General features: G+C 40.4%; 1 protein-coding gene across 3 annotated transcripts in view; it reads right to left on the bottom strand.

The window, feature by feature from the left end:
• Nucleotides 1-2,283: 2,283 nt before the first annotated feature.
• The window catches only part of arhgap35a (Rho GTPase activating protein 35a), a 121,200-nt gene continuing 102,594 nt past the window's right edge, over nucleotides 2,284-20,889 (bottom strand). For all 3 annotated transcript variants that reach the window (XM_052044076.1, XM_052044075.1, XM_052044074.1), the window contains 4 exons: nucleotides 17,177-17,254; nucleotides 15,247-15,378; nucleotides 13,421-13,526; nucleotides 2,284-11,025 (listed from right to left, as the gene is read on the bottom strand). In XM_052044076.1, the coding sequence (XP_051900036.1) occupies nucleotides 10,731-11,025; nucleotides 13,421-13,526; nucleotides 15,247-15,378; nucleotides 17,177-17,254 (611 nt within the window). In that variant the 3' untranslated portion in view covers nucleotides 2,284-10,730. The remainder of the gene's footprint in view (nucleotides 11,026-13,420; nucleotides 13,527-15,246; nucleotides 15,379-17,176; nucleotides 17,255-20,889) is intronic.

Below are 20,889 nucleotides of genomic sequence, written 5' to 3'. Positions count from 1 at the left end.
TCAAAACCCTGCATCATGGTAGGCACGGTAGTGTAGCGGTTAGTGTAACGCTGTTACAGCGCCAGCAACACAGGTTCAATTCCAGCCGCTGTCTGTAAGGAGTTTGTACATTCTCCACGTGTCTGCGTGGGTTTCCTCTGGGTGCTCCAGTTTCCTCCCACGTTCCAAAGACATATGGGTTAGGAAGTTGTGGGCATGCTATGTTGGCGCCAGAAGAGTGGCAACACTTGCGGGCTGCCCCCAGAACACTCGACGCAAAAAAAGATGCATCTGTGTGTTTCGATGTACACGTGACTAATAGACATCTTATCAGGACTCCTGATGCAGGGTTTCGACCCGAAACTTTGACGATTCCTTTCCTCCCACAGATGCTGCTCGACCCGCTGAGTTCTTCCAGCAGATTGTTTGTGGCTCCAGATTCCAGCATTTGCAGTCTCCTGTGTCTCCACTGTCAATCTTCATGGTAGTTCTGGTGAAGTCAGCAGGTTAGCCTGGGATCAAAGACTTCAACCAAGGGTACAAGTGATCTGGTGGAACCTCAGGAAGCCCTCAAGGAAATGGATGGATTTGGTGGATGGGATAGAGTTCCTAATCTTCAATGGAATTGAAGCAATGGGCAATACTGGGTGTTGGGACAATATGACAAAAGAGGGAGTGTTGCGGCGAGGGATGTGGTAAAAATGGGTCTTACCAGTATGTGTGGAAACTGTAGTGTTTTCAAGAGGTGTATGAGGCACATCCAGTGGATAAGATGAAAAGGGGTCTAGATCCTTGGTGGATGTGGAAGATGGGGTGGGAAGAAGCTATTACAAGTGCAGTGACATCCAACTTGACAGTCAAGGATGCAGAGACATTGGGGCAGACAGTGTCATGAACTGTGTCAAGGACCATGACAGGTGGAGAACATTCAGAGTCTTCACAACTGGCAACTTTTTTTTGGTACTGGAGACTGAATTGTGATGGGCAAAATTCAAGTGTGGTCTTCCAAGGAAGATGGGTGTAGAGATTTCTATAAAACCATCTATTTCCACCATTCTTACAATGAGGGCTTTCAAAACAGTATTTGATGGGCACAGAAAGGGAAAATAATCTGCAGAGTTGAGAGGGAAAGGGGACCAACTGGATCATGAAGTAAAAGAGATTGGATGGACTCGGCCGTAACACTGTTGTGATTCTAAGAGAAACTGGCCCACACAGTTTAGTTAAGAAAACCAGGCACATACAAAGGCAACAATAATTGGATTAAATGCTTTTTCTTTCTTTAAAAGAATGATTTATTAACTATGATACATAGCACATAAGGCTGTAAAGTTTTTACACCATTCCCATGAAAACAAATTACAATACTTTAGCAAATACATGATTTTCTGCAGAAGGAGGTCACTACCTCACCCTCTTATCTTAATCACATGCACTCTGGTTGTATTGGTCCTGACCACCATTCACAATTTTTTTTTAAAAAAAGGGAAAAAGAAAAAAAAATTAGTTTTAAAACTACTTGTTCCATTTTCCCTAGAATGATTTTAGCCCATTACGGCCCCGATCTCTGCTGGAAAGGAAAAGGTATTTGACCAAATCAATCCTGCACAAATGTTTTCATTTTTTTTGTAAGGAAGTGACCTCCACTTTAAGACTCTGCCACTCCAACACTGGAAGTGAGGCAGCAGGAGCAAGTCCTCAACCAATCCCCACACCCATCCCATCTTCAATTGTTCGCCAGCAAGCCCCACAAAATGGTGTGCAAGACAAATGCGAAGGTACAGAAGCATTGATTACATCCATTAAGCCAATTAGCGTCTTCTTCCAAATCGTGATTGGCATGCGGAAGTGTATGGGTGCATACCTGCAATGCTCAAGCTTCCAAAACTTGTCCAGAGAAGAAAGGAGACAGCAGGAAAAAAGGTTTGAGGTCAGCCTTTCACAAGGGCATTCCCGTCTCTATTCCCACCTGGCAGCCAGAGGTCAGTACATTCCAAAGGAAGGGCAGATCTCCCAAAAATCGACGAAACACCAAGCATTGGGAATATCCAAGACACGTCAAGATCATGCATCCACCACCTTGGCCTGCTTCCCTCCTTCAGTTGTCTATCGTGGTGGGGGTGAAGCCATCAAAATCAATCTTCCAGGGCAACCAAAAGTGGAGGGAATACCACAGGGTGGAGGAAGAGGCTGCAACACTGCAATTTCCACAAATGAAGTAAAAGTTCTCTGGCGCAGGATTCAACAGATAGAATAACCATTTTACTCTCAATAAAACACTGGAAATTTGCGGTACAATTGATCCAGAATCTATGGGAACAACTTTATTAAATGCAAAAAAAAAGTTCTAGACACCAGTAACTAAAGGATCTGAACCATTAGCCTCTTAAGAATACAACCAACCATTCTTTACATAGTTACCATTTTTTAAAAAAGTAATGGCTACCCAAACTCTCAGACCAATATTACATTATATATTCAATACTCAATTTTTAATTCAAATAAGCGTTAATTAACATATTGAAAACATTTTACAAGTGTAGAGTACCAAATAAAAAGTTAGGGCACAGCACTGATCCCACTTCTCTGGATTACTCAGTACTAGGTGTTGAAAAGTAGCTCATTGGCGTTTAAGTGAACTTGGGGAGAAGACATTAAACAGTACTGATTGTACACATTCCTTTTTGAAATCAAAGCAATTACAAGCTCCTTACTTTAGATTATAGGTTACACATTTAGGCAGGTTAAAAAAAACACAGCAGCATTACAAATTAAACCAGGATAACTTGAATGGCGAGGAAACGGCAGCAGAATTTCTATAGTTATGAAAGCAGCTTGTTTGGCTACAATAGCAGATATACTGCATTACTGAGCTCTTAAAGCAAAGCCCACGCCTTTCATAAATTAATAAAATTGACTTTCTCAGCAGGTAGTTTAGAAACTGGATGAAAAATACAAGTGTTTGGGTAGGGAAAAAATGAAAAAACAAATTGATTCTTTGAATATAAATGGCTTAAAAAATCTATGGGGTTTGGAGGCAAGTCCTTTACCATATTCCCATTCCTGCCTGCTCACATCTACTGTTCCACGACTAAAAGCAGGAATTGGCAAGTCAAGTGAAAGCTCGTAAGACTGCACACTGCTCTGGGAGTAAGGGCACCTAGGGGATTTGTGTTTCCCAGCCCAGCCGACTGTGGGAGACATGGTGTGTTCTTGTGATCTAAAAAGGTGCCCAATCCAGCTCCTGAATAACAATGTGCCTTTTAAGGGTAGCTTCTGTATAGGTTTTGTTTTTTTTTGCTATCTCACATGCACTGTCAAATCACTACTTCAATAGGGCTGCCAAGGTTGAAAACAAAAACCAGCAAGGAAGAAAACTGATGCATTCCACAGGTATTTGCTCCTTCAGAGGCAGACAGTGAGTTGCAAGCATTTTTTTTTGGAAAGTGTAGCAGGTGGCAGGAAAATAGAACAGGCACTTGCTTCAAAATAGGGGAAGGAGGAATCCAGATGGGTAACCAGCATGTTTCAGCACACTTCCCCCACTGTGCCTGCAGTCTCCACACAGCTAGATTTACCAAACAAATATATCGCATAAACAATTGTTGGCCTGGGAGTCAGGTACAACCAGCCAATCAGCTTCTCCACCCATGTCCTCAATTAATAGAGAACCCAATTACATAGTCAGACATTCAATAATCTATTATTCCAATTAAATTACAAAGAGTGGGGAGATTCAACTGTACAAAACCCAAGATTGGAGAAGTGTTTTACATTAGGTATGAGAATAAACCAAATCTTGTGTTGGTGGAATCTCTGCATTTGTTTTTCTATAAAAACTGCATGTGCAACTAATGCATTATTTCAAAATGCACGCAGCTTTTAGTCATCAGTGCTACGTAGAAAATGAAGATGTAAAAAAAAACATTCTAACAGAATGAAGATGGGAGGCAAGGCGTCAATCACATCTGAACTCCACTACTGCTAAGGAGAGGTGCAAGGGCAGGTAAGCAAGGAGAGGGGGACGGGAACGTGAGAAAGAGCAGGGGGTGGTAAACTGCGAGAATCAGGGATTGGATTAGCTCAGTGTTAATAAGAAATATGAACATTTAAAACAAAATGTTCGCACAGCACAAAAGCAGCAATAAATTTAAGTTTGGAGCGGAAGTATTTTTTGTAACTAAAATATTTTCTATTTTACAGAATTCAACGGTCAAAAAATAACTAAAGAGAATTTGCAAGCTATAAATGTCCTGGCCCTGTGCTATTTTCTCTGGGTGAAACACCTCATTAGGCCCCTGGTGACATCATCCACCATATTATAGCACTGCAGCACATGCATGACATGTGTTTTTAAGCCATAACTAAATTGGAAGAAAGTGCCTCCCTCATCAATTAAGTCTATTTTGGTTATCCAGTACATGGCGCTTGACACAAGATTTCGTACCTGTTGGGTGTGATATGCCTTTCTCAGGGCAGGTATAAAATATCTTGCTCTTTCTAAAGCACTACAAGATGTGCAAATATTATGTTAGTACTTTGACTGGTAGGTAGTGTTTAGATATTTTTCCCTTTTTTTTCCTGACCTATGCCAGGATCCAACTCCTCAGGGCAAGTTTTCAGGACTGAATGAGTGTTTTCGAGCTATATACCATCAAGGATTACAGCCCACTGTGCTTTTTAACAGATTAAAGGCAGATTACTTTGTTTGCCTGCAGGAGGGGGAAGAAGCAATCTCTCTCCACCTGTGCCGAACACCACTGTTGTAACTAGTCTCTGCACATTTATTTTCTAACCATCACTGAAATAGAGCAACTGAGCGCCGAGGAGAGTGTGTTTTGGACAACAGAAGAATTTTAAATCTCTAACAAGCAAACAGTAGCAGTGTGGACAATTTCCCAGAACAAATTGGATTACAAACTAGCTTAAATAAATCCTCCAGCCACCCCCAATTACAAAGCCAAAGATTCTTCTGCGCACACAGCCTGCTTGCAAGGAGAAGGTGGGATGGACAAAGCTGAACTGAACTATCCTATTGCACAGAATCAGTTGGCGAAAGGATGTGGGGAATCTTTTTAGGTTCTCTTAACATGCCTTGCTCACGATTGTGGAGTCAGAATAGTCCAACTGGCCTGGACCCTTGACAGGGAAGTGACATGTGTCCAAGGCAAGCAAAAAGCAAAGGCTAAAATTATGATGCAAATACAAATTTACTTAAAATGTCACAGCTTGCAGAAGGCAGAACAATTTCTCTATTTCAGGTACCTGTCAGTATTCCCAAATCAGCCTCTATATATTTAGGTGCAGAGTCCAACATGTACTATTCTGCCCCCAAAATTTGCAACCTCCCACTACACATCTGACACTTTCTATATAATATTCCAGCGGTCTTTCTAGCCTGTCCCATAAGGATACCTATGCAGTGATGAATTACTTGCAGCTTTACTGCAGGTTCATGCTCATTAGATATTATGCTGGAACCTCCCTGATTATAGGATTTTTAAAGTCATAGTTCCAGTTCATTAGACTGGCATGGCAAAGCCTATTAAAGCCGAGTATTCACCTTCTAATTCACCTTATCTCTCAGCCTTCCAAAACAGTTAAAAAAAAACTATGGAGAGTATAAATAGAACATACTTCGAACAAAAGGCAAAATGTTGCAGACATTGGAATATTCTGTAAAATTGACTTTATTTGGGAGATGTGGGGTAGTTTGATCACTGATACAGAATGCCTGATGGTCCCAGATTCAGGGCAAGAGTTTCATCTGGAGGGGAAGGAGCACAGAATTGTCATCCTAGGAATAGGGAAGATGCCTGCCTGTCTTTAGAGGTTGATTGGCAATGCTTCTTTTTTTTTAAATAATTGAACATGATAATGCAACTAATCCCCCTTGTGGTCAAGATTACCTTCATTTTTACAGAAAATACCAAAAGGGCACAGTTGTACCACTAATAATCAGCACTTAAATTTAAGTTTGCCTTTCCCCCATGCCCCCAAATAATATTTTGCCATCAATGTCATTTCCCATTCCTGATTTTATTTTAGGACAGGGAATATTTTGCCTTGAAGCTACTCAACATTGGTGTGAAAAGACTCTGAAATTCCTCTGCCCACATTTCTTCCTTGTTATCAGTCACTTAAAAATGGTTAAAATGCTTTGGATGAACTGATGAGCAAAGGAATCTTGCACAAATACATTAAGCACCTGGACACTAAAAGGGCAATTTTGGCATCAAGGGAATTCTGAACAATTTCAGCAGTTGAACCCATTCTGACATTTAAGATCAGCCTTTTAAGGGGATAATACAACAAACTAAGCTTAAAGTGCAAATTGTCCCAATAGGAAACTGTGCAAAAACCCCCCACACTACAAAAGTTTAGAAAAGCTAAAATATGATTTATTGTCCACAATTACTCCAGAAAAATAAATGCTTTGATAATGATGATATTGGTACTTGCACAAGGTGGTAGCTTTAAGAATTTCACAGCTGTGGCAATTGATTTTTAATTTCTCTCTCTTCAAAACACAAATTGTGCAAATTAGGCCACATCTGTTAAGGGGTGCAATATACTGATATGGATTGAATTGACACTGCATCTCTCATCCCTCTAATCTCTGCAAACTTTTGTCCATTTTCACTTCATCTAAATGTTCTCAGATAAAAATCAGGATGTACACTGTGGTGAACCCCAGTTTTATTCCATTATTCCATGAATTCAGGTCACGTGAATCTGCGCTAACCATAACCAGGGCTAGAAGTTTCAACAGTGGGACTAACCTGGGAGGAAGAATAGATGTGATTATCAGAGCTTTTAACACATTCCTGGAATAATTGGCAATTTCATCACATCCATGAGTTAATAGCACACAGTTTAACTGGTCAGGCAACACACCATTTGAGTGGGAGCTCGCAAGGTCATGATAACTGGATGAGACATATCGACACAGTCAGCAGCTCTCCTGTGTAAACAACTATGATGAAACTCAGAAACCAGACCCCCCACAATGAACCATTTTGGAAGTTGCAAAGTGCAGAGAAGCAGCAACATATTTAGAAAGCAAATTAAAACAAAAATAACAATTTCCCATCTGAAGATAGATTTGTAAAATATCAAAACAAGACTAATGTTTGAGTAAATTGTACTAACCCTTACAACTATGCCTGAAATTAAATCCAAAATAAAGCAGCTAGCCCATAAAACCAGGTACAATTTGTCTCTAGTTCTGATGTGCCTGGTTTAATTGTTTCTCACGGAGTACCTCAACTCCTCCATATAGAAGAGAAAGCAGATATGCAGAAACCATTGATATGCAGAAACCATAAGCTTATTTTGTTCGTATACAGTTCTATAAAATTTCTTGGATGGCAGGGTGAGGGGAAGAGAAAGATTCCAAAATACAACCAACAATGCTCCTCTTGGCAATTTTGTCAATTCACAGCAACTTACCTAAATATACTTCAACTTTTCAAAAGGTGTTCTGGTGAATTTTTCACATTACAAATATGGATTTACTTTTAGACAGTGAAAAGTAAACATTCACCCATACCTTTCTCCAATCCAAATTCAGGAAGAGAAACTGAAGATTAGGCAGCCAATTGATCCTTACAGCTTGTAAGCTTTCTTAAGCAGACACCTAGCAGGGCAAGGGAAGGGAAGGGGGAAGGAAAATGCCACAATGCATACAATGCAGTACAAGCCTGAGCAATTATTTAACATCCAAATAGGACGAGCAGATATAGCAATCCATTTCAGAAGCTACTTTTCTATCCACTTGTGTAGGTCAGCTGATTTTCTTTTGCTGCTGTTAAGAGACTGATGACACCCAGTGTTGTGAGCTATTTGGTTTTAGACATGCCTTGTTGCGAATGGCTTGTTGTTTAATGTATGCTAGACTGGGCTCCACATTAGAGGCTGGTAGGGTGATCAAGTTCAGAAATGGATGATTTATGGAGGGTAATCCTCTTACCAATACAACTGCCCTTTGATGAAGGAAGAGTTAAACATTAGGTGAGACCTCACTGATGATCAAACAAGTCAAAAAAAACTTAGCTGGTATTTCTGTTGCAAAAATGTGGCACCAAGCCGTGCTGCACATCCACTCTTAATGCAAATCTGAGACACTTGTCAGTCCAGTTAGACAATGTCAGTAGGTAAAACTCAAACAATGCTGTCCAATGCAAAACATTTACTACTCCCCACAATTCTAAAACACATTGCAAAGTGTATCGGAGCACAATTTAATTTTTTCTCTAGAAACATTAGCTTGGAAAATTTGGGATCATTATTCAATCAGCAAGTAACTATACATCAACCTCCCAACATCCTCCAGTCCTAACAATCATACCTGGGAAACAAGGACTGTGCCAATACATTGCAAAAGATTTTTGACATAGAATCTGAACAATCTATTCTCAAACATTGAGATATACATTGGCAAAAAAAAAATCAAAATTGAGTGATAGATCTCATACAGAAACAATTGATCACTGGGTAATCCACTTCACATTTTGCCCAGTCAATACACACAACATTGATTTGTTACAAAAGGAAACACACACAAACACATTACATTTTAGTGTTGTTCAGTTATCGGAGTGACTGCAATTATACGTACCATACCCAAACCGGCAAAGGTTGATACTTAGATTGACTAAGTGTTGTAAAATAGATACACTGGCACAGCCCTATGAGGGAAAATAGATGCCGAGAAAACAAATCAGCCAGGTAATGATGGATTTGCCCCCGACCCTGAAGCACGATTTGCTGCAAGCTCTAGACAGGTGCTGACAGCTCCAAGAACAAATCACTAAAAAGTTATGTTTTTAATGATCAACAGCATACTTCATAGCTACTGCTAATAAACTCACTGAATGGTGAATTCCTGTATATGTAGTGTCATGTGTAGTGAAGGTTCCCACATTCAGTGGAATTTACATTAGTTTTTTTTGAAAGAGGATCCCTTATGCCATCTTCAAACTAGGCTTTGAAAGTGAACCGGTTCAGGTCTTAGTGTTTCAGGCATGAAACTGGAAATATTCCTTAGTGTTGACCGAATCTCTTCCCCTCACCAACACCTTTCCCCCACTCTCCTAGGCACTGACTGGTGCTGAGGTATGAATCCATGGGCAATGACCCCCTCCCCCAACCTCCTAATATCACATCAATTTGGTCATTCTTCAAGCAGGAGTCCAGCAAAAGTATGGAAGTACGGAAGGGGCAGTGCGATCAAAGATTTTTCCCCATTGAGTCACTGTAAACCTACTCTCCCCAAAGAATTTAGGGTCTTTGTGGGACACAACCAAAATGCCCCACCCTAGGATGGCTATAGAACCTTAGTAGACCGTGCACGTGCTAACATGCCACACAAGCATTCTAATTACTTAAAAAATGTAAGCTATTTGAGCGGAAGCCACATCCTAAACCACCTTAACTACCGCCAGGACAGGTATGCGGCATTGGCCAAGACGTTATTTACTGCGCAACTTCATGGGTGGTGGTGGAGGGGGAAAAGAACCTTTCAGCTCTAACACAAGGTTTCAGTTCTCTAAAGGATGAACTGGGCGTGGATATGACTGACGCATTTGGTTAGCAGTAAGATTTCCTTGTGTGCGAGAGGCTCCAATTTGGCACTGTGCACATATCTGGCCAGTGAGCAACCGGGAGCCCACTACAGGGAGAACATGGATGTAGTGGTAACAAAACCCCTCCCTTCCCTCCTCCCACCCTCCCACTAATCCAAAGAATGATCCATAGCAAATTAATCCAGAGTGGCTCAATTGGATTTTGAAGGGAACTGAATTAGGAATTAGCTAACCAGAACAGATCAAGCCAGTGAGAATGAGATGAAGAGGCTCAGAAGTCCAACAAACGTTAGCTGTAGAAGCAGCATCCATATTGGGGAAAACCAGCATTAAATTTCATTTTGCACAAAGCACTTTCATGCAGCTGCTCTCACATTATTGTTATGCAGACAAACCTCTTTACTACAAGCTCTACAGAACCTTAGGACACACAGTTTTGATCAGTACAAATTCATTAGGTGTGTATTCCTTAAAAAAAATGCCCCAAGGTTAGAATGGCTCCCCAATGTATCATCTGTACAGATGCACATTTACATGCTGGGCTTGCTCATTCCACTTAGGGTAACTCCTCATACTCACACCTTGCATTTGCAAACGTTGGTGCGATGCTGTGACCATCAGGCATCGTGCACGCCTGCTGTGAATTCACACAGTCCGCCTGAAATTTGTCTCTTTTCTAATGAAGGTTAAAATAGCAGCACATGATCAGCGAAAACAATTCTCTAAGCATGAATTGGCGCTATGAAAAATAAAAAAGCAAGTTTCTACAATGGCTTAGAAGGGAGCAAGGTATAAATTAAGTGGTAGAGTTTGTCTGTATAATTAACCGTTTAGATGTTGTGCATTTTGAGAAACCATTCTGCTGCAGAACCTGTGCTATTTGAATGTTTTACAGAGCCCACAGTGAAGACATGGGCTGCTTGTTTTGCAGTCAATAGGTTTTTTTTAAAAACTCCAGTGCTTGGGTACTTAACCAAATTTCCTTAGTGGCACATTACTTGTAACTTTGATTACACTGCTCTGCACAACAGAAAGGGGTTCTACAACCCAAGGCAGTCTTGAAAAGAACCCAGCTACTGTATCTGGTATCTTTTATAACCAAATTCACAGTTTACTTGGCTGTTCCGTTTGCAGCTGTGTTCGCAGATGTTGCTGAAGTGGCCTCTAAGGTGTTGGCGGCGGAGACTGTGGTGGTGAGGGGATCATTGCTACCGGCGAAGGGCACTGAAAGGCAGTGTTCGACGTGGGGGAACTGGGGATGGTATTGATCAGTTCCACAATTGGCTTGTCGTAAAAGAAGAAAGGGCACTGCTGAATGAAGAGCTCGATGATAGTCTGGTATGTCCTGGTGGCTGTCAGCGCGTCCATGGTCTGGAAATCAGGCCTCATAAGCGTGGGCCAGAAACAAATGGAGAGGTTTTCGCTGTTCATCAGATTCAACTTGCAGTTCTGACTGACTCTGAAATGAAAAGGATTCTTGTGTATACAGTACAAAGATAGCAGAAAAATCCTTAAAACATTTAGTTGTTCCCTGCCAAAAACTGCCGTCCTACTCCTTGCATTAAGGATGGAGCAGATGTGTGCTTCCTTCTACTAACCCAGTACAAACACACCCAGATTCAAACACACCAGTACAAACACACCCAGATTCAAACACACCAGTACAAACACACCCAGATTCCTCTTCCATCATCTGAAGCATGAAAAAAAATCGAGACACAACATAGCACAAGAAATTTCACACCAGTAATACATAGCACATCAATTGGCATTAAAAACAGATTTATATTTCAGCGAGTAAACTACAAGCCCATATCCCTCTTCAGAGAATGCAAAAACTAGACCTGGACGACACACCCTCTTCTGTCCCTGTTGAAAAACACCAATCAAAATAAAGCTTGCCACAAATCATGATTAAAACCTCAATCGTGCAAGGTTACACTTTTTTGTGAAAGAATTATTGCATTTGAATCTGAAGCAATAGCCATTCATTCCAAATGGACAGTTGGGATAAGGCAAAAGGGGAAATTGTTATCTGGGTGGCACTCTTGGTAGCATCCAGTGGACCGAATGGAAACAGAAATGTCCATGTGCATTGACTAGGTTATGTTTAATGTCCTGGACTCATTATCCATAGAGTACACCAAAGAAATACTAGTGACTTCTTGTCCAAAATCCAACAATCTGAAAACAAACTGCCCAAAAGCCAGGCATTTCTAGCTGTTCAGCAAGCTGCTGCCTCTCCAGCTTCACCATTTTTTAAAAAAAAAAGTGGATTGCTGATCTAATTCCAACCCAACTAAAGCAGGAAACAGGAAGAAGATTTAGCAGGTACAAAAAAAAAGATATTTTAATCACATTACTGAAAATTGGAAATCCAGCATGGTCTACATCCCAAAGATGCTGGATTTGGACATGAGATCTATTGAAAGTCTATTAAAAAAAGCTACCACCAGAATAAATGTTCACTAAAGCCCAATTCTATGCTAGGTTATTGCTGTAGTATGTGCAAGTCAAAAATTTGTGGACCCTAGGCTGATGGGGTGGGATAATCTGGCTGTGTATGTAAAGCTACAAAGAAGAATTATTGCTTTAGTTAAGAAGTCAATCATATTTTGGGTCCAGAGCAAGGAGGATGCCAATGAATTGCAGTCTGGCCAAATGCTTTGCCTGTATTCTCCAAAATAATATACCAAGGAATTGAGCAACTAACTCAGGAAGAAGGGTGGCACAAAGGTGCAGCTCAGAGCTGATGGCTCACAGCTCCAAAGACTTAGTTCAACCCTGACCTCCTCTGTGTGGAGTCTGTGCATTCTCCATGGGACCACCTAGGTTTCACCAGATGCTCCAGGTTCCTCCCACATCCCAGAGGCGTGCAGGTTGGTATATTAACTGGCGACTATAAAATTGCCTTATATGAGTAGGTAAGTGGGAGAATCCAGGGAGAACAAAATGGGATTAGTGTAGGATTAGTGTAAATGGGGGGGGGTGGTAATCAGAGCAGACCATGGACTGAAGGGCCTGTTTCCATGCTGTATCACTCCATAACATACACTGAGAACAAAATAATTTTGCTCTTGCCAGGTAATCTAGGATCCTCAAATTTAGGATCTATGCAATTTATACAGCAAATGGTGTAGGCACAGAAAGGGGGCAAAACAAAATTTAAGTTACATTAAATCCCTCTTGGACTGCTAGGTTGCATCAGACAAGGGAATGTGCAGTTACGTCAGGCAGCATTATGCGAAGACTTAGACTGCAACGAGCTGCAGAATAATCAAGGATACATCCTTTGGGACAATGAATAATGAAAGCTATACTGCACTTAAGATTTAAAACAAAGCCTGATGATAGTTTGACCCTTTTGGACACGGAAAGTTCCAGAAGTACCAACCAGGTTCCTGTAGGAATTTAGAGATTTAATGCATATTAAATCCCCGTTTCTGCTATTACTGCATGCATTAATCCTCATTTTCGAAACAGGTTAATGCCTGCATCAAAGCAATGCAGGAATTTAATCTGGTCTCTAAAATAGAAAAATAGAATAATCACGATACGCATTTTGAACAGCAACATCTAAAATGTCAATCATTTCATCTCTACTTGTGTGCAGTTAGCGTGGTCGCATAGGCAGGGCTATGAAGAGTGATTGTATATCATATAACCCTGGAAATTCAGAGGCTTTAAATCCCTTTGGAGATTTTGCTTTACGTTAAAATGAGTTACATCATTAGAGGCAATACAGCTATGATATTGGCTTGTGGTATTTTCAGTGCCATTATACGGCTAGGCTAATTAATAATCACAATCTTAATTTATGATGGCCTTACTGCATGCACCAAGCAATCACTTACTTGTTTAAGTGGGTAATGACATATTTGAAGACCTCATAATTCTCTTTTGGAAACTTCTTTAACACATCCTTAAGTGCATTCAGCCTAAGCTCTTTATCAGGTGTTTCTGAGGGAAGAAAAACAAGTAATTTAATGCAGACAGCAAGTGGCTCAGCATACTGGCTCACTAATGGGTTACATCAGAATGGTAGTATCTGGATTCATGACTATTACAAATGCAATAGGGATCCAGATCCTACAGTGAGAGAAGGGCAAACATAGGGCAGTTTATTTTCTATAGCTGTGAGCCGCTAGGAGTTTTGCATAACTTGATAGCTCATTAAGCTAGAACCGCCTGATACAGCTCTAAAATCACAGAACAAGTAATCATTACAATGTTGGTCCACATCGAACTATTACAGTCATCTGGACGACTCTGACACCACCTCCCAAACCTGCAACTTCTATCAACATGGAGGACAAGAGCAGCAGTCACATGGGAACTTGCAGCTACCTGAAGGATCTGCTCTAAGCCATCCTGACTCATAGCTGGATCACAATTTTTTTTTACTGTTACTGGGTCTAAAGTTGTAAACCTCCCCATCCAATAGCACTGTGATTGTATCTTCACCAGATAGATTTCACCAGTTCAAAAAGATAGCTCATCTCAGGAACAATTCACGAGGGTCAGCACCATGAGTTAATAAGGAGATGGAACAGTGCTCTTTGATCTAAAGCAGGTCTTTGAGGACCCATAGAAGTGATGCTTGGGCACGAGGAAAAGTGAGAAGAATTAGCATGGTGTTCCGTTCCTAGGTACTAACCAGTAACTTGTTGGAAGTCAGATTGTAAGACATCACATACCGTTGGCTCACGATGAATGCAAATTTAAAGGTAAGCAACAATTCATTTTGATTCCGTGCACCACATTCAGCGGTAGTCTTCTATAAAATGGAGAAGCCAACTACGCAATTACAGCCCTCATTACTCAACATTCAACTCAATTTCAGATAAACAGCCTACCAGCTTGCAATAGAATTACCCAGCTCTGATGAAACATCAACCTGTAACATTAACAGTTTCTCTCTACAAATGCTGTCTGCTCCACTGAACATTTCTAGCATTTTGTTTTTTTTATTCAAGGAACAAGGAGACTGCCAATACCTTAAAAATGGCATTCCACCATGAATCAACAACTGGAGGGTGGATCAGGGGAGAGGAACAGAGAATGGAGGGAAAAGAGAGAAAAAGAAACAGTCCTGAGCTGATCACAGTTTAGTTGCAATAATAATGTCATGGGATGAAATAGCTGTTCGCTTGGCCACAACTGGTTCTATTAATGAGCTATGAGAAAGGAAATAAAATCTTTCAAAATAAACCTTAGTCTAAGCAAGAAATTTATTCATCTGGTGTCCAATGATGAGATGCCAAGTCAAGGTTCTCAGGAGAAAATAGAAAATAATCTTATGGCCTAATCTTAAAGGCAGGTGGAGGGAAGGGCAATTCTCCGTATCATCAACAATAATTAATTATCCTTCTCTCCTTGAAAGCAGGTTAGCTGGTTATTCAAGTTGTTTGCTATTTATGTGACATTGCACAAAGAAAACAAAGCACTTACACAGCTTCAAATTGTTACAAAGCACTTCCCAGCCACTTAAGTATTTTCCAGTGCAATTAATGTGGGAACTACATCAGCCAACCAATACACACCAAGCTCCCATATACAGTCATGTGTCATGTTTGCTTGGTGACTGCCATTCAAAAAACAGCATAAAACCCTTGATCTGCTCCAAGGACTCGAAGGACATTTGCTTTCTACCACAGAATTTAACTGGCGTGGTACTTACTACTGACATCCACCAGTTCGACCTGGGCATTATATGGAACCAGTGGCTCAGGAAGCTCCGAGAAGAAGCTTTTCATTGCTCCAGCTATGGTATTCACTGCAAAATCCTTTTCCTGCAGAACAATGTTGTGATCTATGGATAAAGAAAATATTTCAAATGAGAAGATATATGCAGTACGATCTTATGATCCAATCTCCTCAGAACCTCTGGTGACAGTAGTGGATTTTCCAGTCTATTAAATGTTATTTCTATTAATACCCCAACTTTTTGATAAGTTACACAGTATTTTTTTCAGTAAACCCACCAGTTTAAAAGGGAGAGGAAAGCTGAGCTTGGCAAGTTTAAAGCTGTCAAAGCAAACTGAAACATATAAACGTTCCAAAACCTGGATTCGGCTGCAAACCCACACGTTTCTGATCCAGGCTCCGGCCAAAAAACCCACGCATATTCTGGTGTTCCTGACTGACTCCAGCCCAGATTCTGGAACTTCAGCTCCAGCTGCACACACGACTCGGACTCCGGACTAATGAGTGAGGTGTGAAACCATCTTGATTTCTGAACAACTGGATAGCGGGTTATTGGAGATTTCCTGTACTTTAATATATCCAGCTCAATATTAAAAAAATCTTAATTCCTCATAAAGACCGCAAAATTGTGATATTTTCACAAAAATTTAAATTGGGCTTTTGGAATGGCTTAATATGTGCATCTTGGTGTAGACTAAAGAAAGACAAGGAGTCTTAGGTTGGAAATCTGGTGTTTGCTGATTCAATTGTCAATCAGGACAGGAACAGTGAAGAAAAAAATTAATGTCAAAGAAACATTCTTGTTTGAATTTCTGGCAAAGATTCAGTGTTTTTCCTCACCATGATTGTATAATTTTAGAAAGTCACAGACACATACAGCACAGAAAACAGTTTCTGGCCTATTAAGTCTGTGCCAACCATCAAATTATACCAATCCTATGATAATCCCATTTCATTCTCCCCACATTCCCATCAACTCTCCCTAGATTCTACAACTCACCTACATACTAGTGGTAATTTATAGTGGCCAATTAACCTACCAACCCACACGTCTTTGGGGTGTTGGAAGAAATCAGAGCACAGAGAAATCCATGGCACTCAAGGAGAACTTGTAAAGGTTAGGTGGACCTTGGCCTCCAGAGCTACTGACTGAGCCACAAAGCCACCTAATTTGCCAACAAGGACCCTTTTTGTTCTGCAAATGCTAATAGCTTAATAGGCATTAATAAGAGATTTTGGAAGGCTGGCAGCATTCAAGTACCCATATGCCTAAAAAGTGAGAAGTGAAGCAGCCATCAGGGAAAAAGATCAGATATAATATGAACAATTTTGATCAGCCTCATTTTAAGAGCATTTGTTCAAGTTTTATTTTTGAAAAAGCAGGCCATTGAGGATTAGATTTTAGCAAATCCCACAACAGGAGGGTCTGAGAGCCCTCTACTTCAAAGTTTAAAAAAATTCCCATGAAGGGTCCCAGACCCGAAATGTTACCCGTTTCTCCTTCCACAGGTGCTGCCTGAACTGCTGAGCGTTTGCAGCATTTTCCGTTTTTATTTCAAATATCTAGCGCCTGCAGTTTTTTTTGGGGATTTGCATTTCATGAATTTGCATTCTTTTTCAGTAACCTATAGACAGTTACTGAACGAGTTACATGTAGGACAACACTCATTACTCTGCCACATTAATGCCAAACTCAGAACTCATTGACCAGAAACTGGGCCACACCCGACTTAAACCTATTTATAACAGAGACCAGATCACAAGGATCAAGTTTCCTGGAGGAAAAGCTAAATATGCAAATCTACTACACCATGCAGTTATCACCTACCTTGGTTGCCAAACAATTACATCATTGACCAACACCAGTAAAAAAAACATTTAAAAGACATTTGTCTTCATCTTACCTTGATCAAACTGCCTCTGGAGACTTTCCATCTCTGACTTGTTCCCACTAACGCGGTAAAGTCCTTCTGTGCCCAGACCTTTAAAAGAGAAATTGAAGTTAATTTTCCCCATTTACAAAATGTATTTCAGATTATACAATCTCCTAATGAAATACCTCAATTACATCCAACTAAACTATGCAGGCTGGCACAATTGCTTCAAAGATACAAACAAAAACGTTAGATAATCACAAAGCTTGAGCCACAAATGCTTGGGTCAGTACCTCTACTAACTATTCCAAGACCACGCTGGAAAATGAAGCTGTGAATAGACAACAGCAAGGTCAGAAACCAATTTGTTGGTGATTAAGTACCACTCAGCTCTTGTATGCGAACAGGTGAAGTATTATGCTACCCTTCCTGTTACGTACAGTACTGGTGGCAGGAGAGGGTGGGGTCGTGAAAATAAACCTCTGCCAACAGTGAAGAACTCTGGAAACATCCATACGCTTGCACAATGAAGCTGCAACTGGTAAATGTGCGCTTTTGAAAATAGATTCAGGGCTTCGGTGTTCACGAAAGTGACAAAGATAATACTGGGAATTTAAACAATATTTCTATTTTAAATAAAAGAGCAGATATTCAATTGATCCAAAAAAACAAATTTAGACACCACTCAGTTGACACTGGTGCACAGATTAGTCAGCACTGATTTTTGTTACTTTAATGAGAACTAAAATAAGAGTAGAATCTATTTTCAGAATTACACATTTCCCACTCCTAGCAGCCGATTTTAACTGTTACAGTTTCTTAAAATTTTAGTATATTCATCTAATACAGTACAAATTCATGAATCCACCAAGTCCTTTCTTATTGAACTTTCAGCAGCACCACACCTTGAATACAGACAGCAATTTTTAAGATATAGAAGATACAAACAAGAACCTGCAAGAAACAGTTCAAATAACATTTTCTTTCACCTGTGGCATTAGCAGATCTGTTGATTCACATCCCTAAGCTTGTATTCACACCTCATCCAGTTGAGACAGTTCAGTTCTGAACTGAACTCACTTTCCAAAGAAGACCTCATGATATCAGGTCTATTGGATGCTGGGATAGCTTATGACCAAACAGATCCATTGGTTCAATAGTCTTTGTCTTCTTTCTTGAAGTGATGGATCTCTCTGCAAGGGAAAGTCTCAGGGGGAAAAAAAAACTTTTGCCTCAACTTTGTTCTCAGATATTCCATCAAGATCTCCTTCAATCAGGGACAATAAGAGCTGGTTCAACACTGAATTGTTAACTTGCAAATCAAATCAGTCCTGTTGTATTCCAAATGGATCCAGGTTTATGAAAAATGAACTGTGGATCTTGGTCCCACAGCCTGCCTTCAGAAACGAATTATATAAAAGTAGCATGTAACAAACAGGATCTACACTGACAACCTTTTGCTGCTTTGGTAGTCCTTCAGGATTAAGGATGACTTCCACTCAGGGTTCGTGGATTCAGAGATGGCTAATGAGGCCAGTGTGGGAACCAGAGGTGGGGCAGGAGGTCAATGACGGGAGGGCAGATGGGTAGCTTGTAAAGTGGACTGTTCCTTCCACCACTTACACAAGGTCTGCTTACTCTCAATGCAAAGACTCAGTTCTTAATATGATTCCGAATGCTCCCCTCTGAATGTATACAGGCCAACGTGTCAGTGGAGAGGTTGCATTTCTCCAAGGCGGCTTAGAGCACAAGCTCAAATTTTTTCCTCAATAGAGTTCGCGATGGAGTGCCTTTCTTAGGAGATTGGAATCAGGCATGCAAGGCACATGATCTGCCCAACAGAGCTGACCAAGTGTAACCAAGCCTCAATGATGGGCATGTTGACCTGGGAGAGGAAACCAATTGGTGGCTCATTTGTCCTTTCAGGGAATTCGGTGGATTTTGCCAAGACAGTGCTGGTGGAATTTTCCCCAATTCCTGCTGTAGATAGTCCAGATCTCAGAAACATAGCAACCACCAAACTGACCCTCTTGCCCAGGCTTAAGAATTCTTAAACATCAAACTAAAAAGGTCCCAGGTTCAATGCAAACAATATGCAGCTAACCTTGCCATTTACTATTATAAAAACTTCACCATGAGCTCAAGGCCATTAGCTCCAGCAAAAATGAACAACACCTGGGCAGTGGGTTCAAGTTGGATCTCTATCTCCACTTACTTTGTGACATTCTCAATAAATTTCTGAAAACTCACATACTTTGGAATGAAATCACTTGCAAAGCCCAAGAATTAAAACTGCACCATCTGCATGACCCATTCTGTCAAATTGTGCTTAAAAGTAATATTTAGATTAAATAAAAGCTGTCCAATTTTTTGTTTTTTTCCCCCATTAATCCATTTAAATTAAAGAATCTTGGGAGAAGTAAATTAGGAAACGAAGCAAAGGATATTGAACAAAGATCCTGAGGACACGATGTACTAAATTGAGAAGTGAAACTTGTCTATCATATCCTGATTACCGTTTGAATTGAATAATTTGCAATGCAGAATAAGGGGCTGGCCTTTCACTGCAGGCACAAAAAAACTGAAGGAACTACTGTGGAAAACTCATCCGAGCTGTGTTCTGGTTTAACAAATGGAGAAGGTGGTTAACAACTCTCAAAGTAAGTAACTCATTAGGTGCACTAGTTCTGTAGGTACCTCCAATGAACCAGTTGCTACAGAGCAAAGGACTTCTCATTGTTGCTCTCTGCTGAGATATCTAATCTCAGGTGGACAACAGAGGGGTCACATCAACTCTACCCAATGAGCTGGGAGGGCTTCAGGGGAAAAGAATCTGCTCCAAATTCCACTCCTGATCACTATTTAGTCTCAGAGGCAGAAGAAGGTGAAAAAAACTTAAGTATCAGACATACGATTGGTTACTCCATGGACAAAAACAATATGGGTCACATGTAAAGTGACCACAAAAACAAGCTACATCTAAAAACTTCACCCAACTACAGACATAATATCTTGGAGCAGAGTGATACAGTTCTTAGAATGATGATACTTTAGACACACGCAGGTTACCTGAACAAGCAAATGCAGAATTCAACAAGCAGGCCAGTGAATCAGAAAAAACTGACACGAGGAAATGGCTTTACATCAAAAAAGTCAAATACAAGAATGCTTGAACCATGAAGACTCTTACTGCCCAAAACGCAACCCAAACCAGCTTTTCTTTTAAATGATGTAAATGAATAAACTCTTTGGGCTGGTTTCCTTCAGTGCAGTTGCCAAATTATGCAGTCCTTCTACATGCACTGCAAGGTAAACACTCGCAGTGGAACAGCATCACATGACATGAGGAGAGAGACATTCCTTCACCACCATCACCATTCCTGAAGTATGTTCCCAGGATACTCTTCAGCATCAAGATCAGCTTGTAGTGGATTAGAAACAGATATCTGACTGTACAACGGATTTGCTTTTCTGTTTAGATTACAACAGAACCAAAAATGTTTCTGACCCACATAACTGAAAACATACTTTTTACTTGGCTTCAGGCCATAACAGGAAGAGATGGAAGCAAGCTAAACCACAAGCTGGCTGGCTAGATTTTAAATAAAGCAAGAGTTTTGTACTGTATAAACTCAAGACATTTTAAATCATAGTATAAATGTCTGTGCAGCATATAAAAGTTTACTTTACTAAGGGCAACACTTAAAGAGATGTAATTCAACATGCACCGTATGGGGAAAATA

This window comes from Pristis pectinata, chromosome 35, assembly GCF_009764475.1.
Source record: "Pristis pectinata isolate sPriPec2 chromosome 35, sPriPec2.1.pri, whole genome shotgun sequence".
Lineage (NCBI taxonomy): Eukaryota > Metazoa > Chordata > Chondrichthyes > Rhinopristiformes > Pristidae > Pristis > Pristis pectinata.
This window is presented reverse-complemented; position numbering and strand designations above follow the sequence as displayed.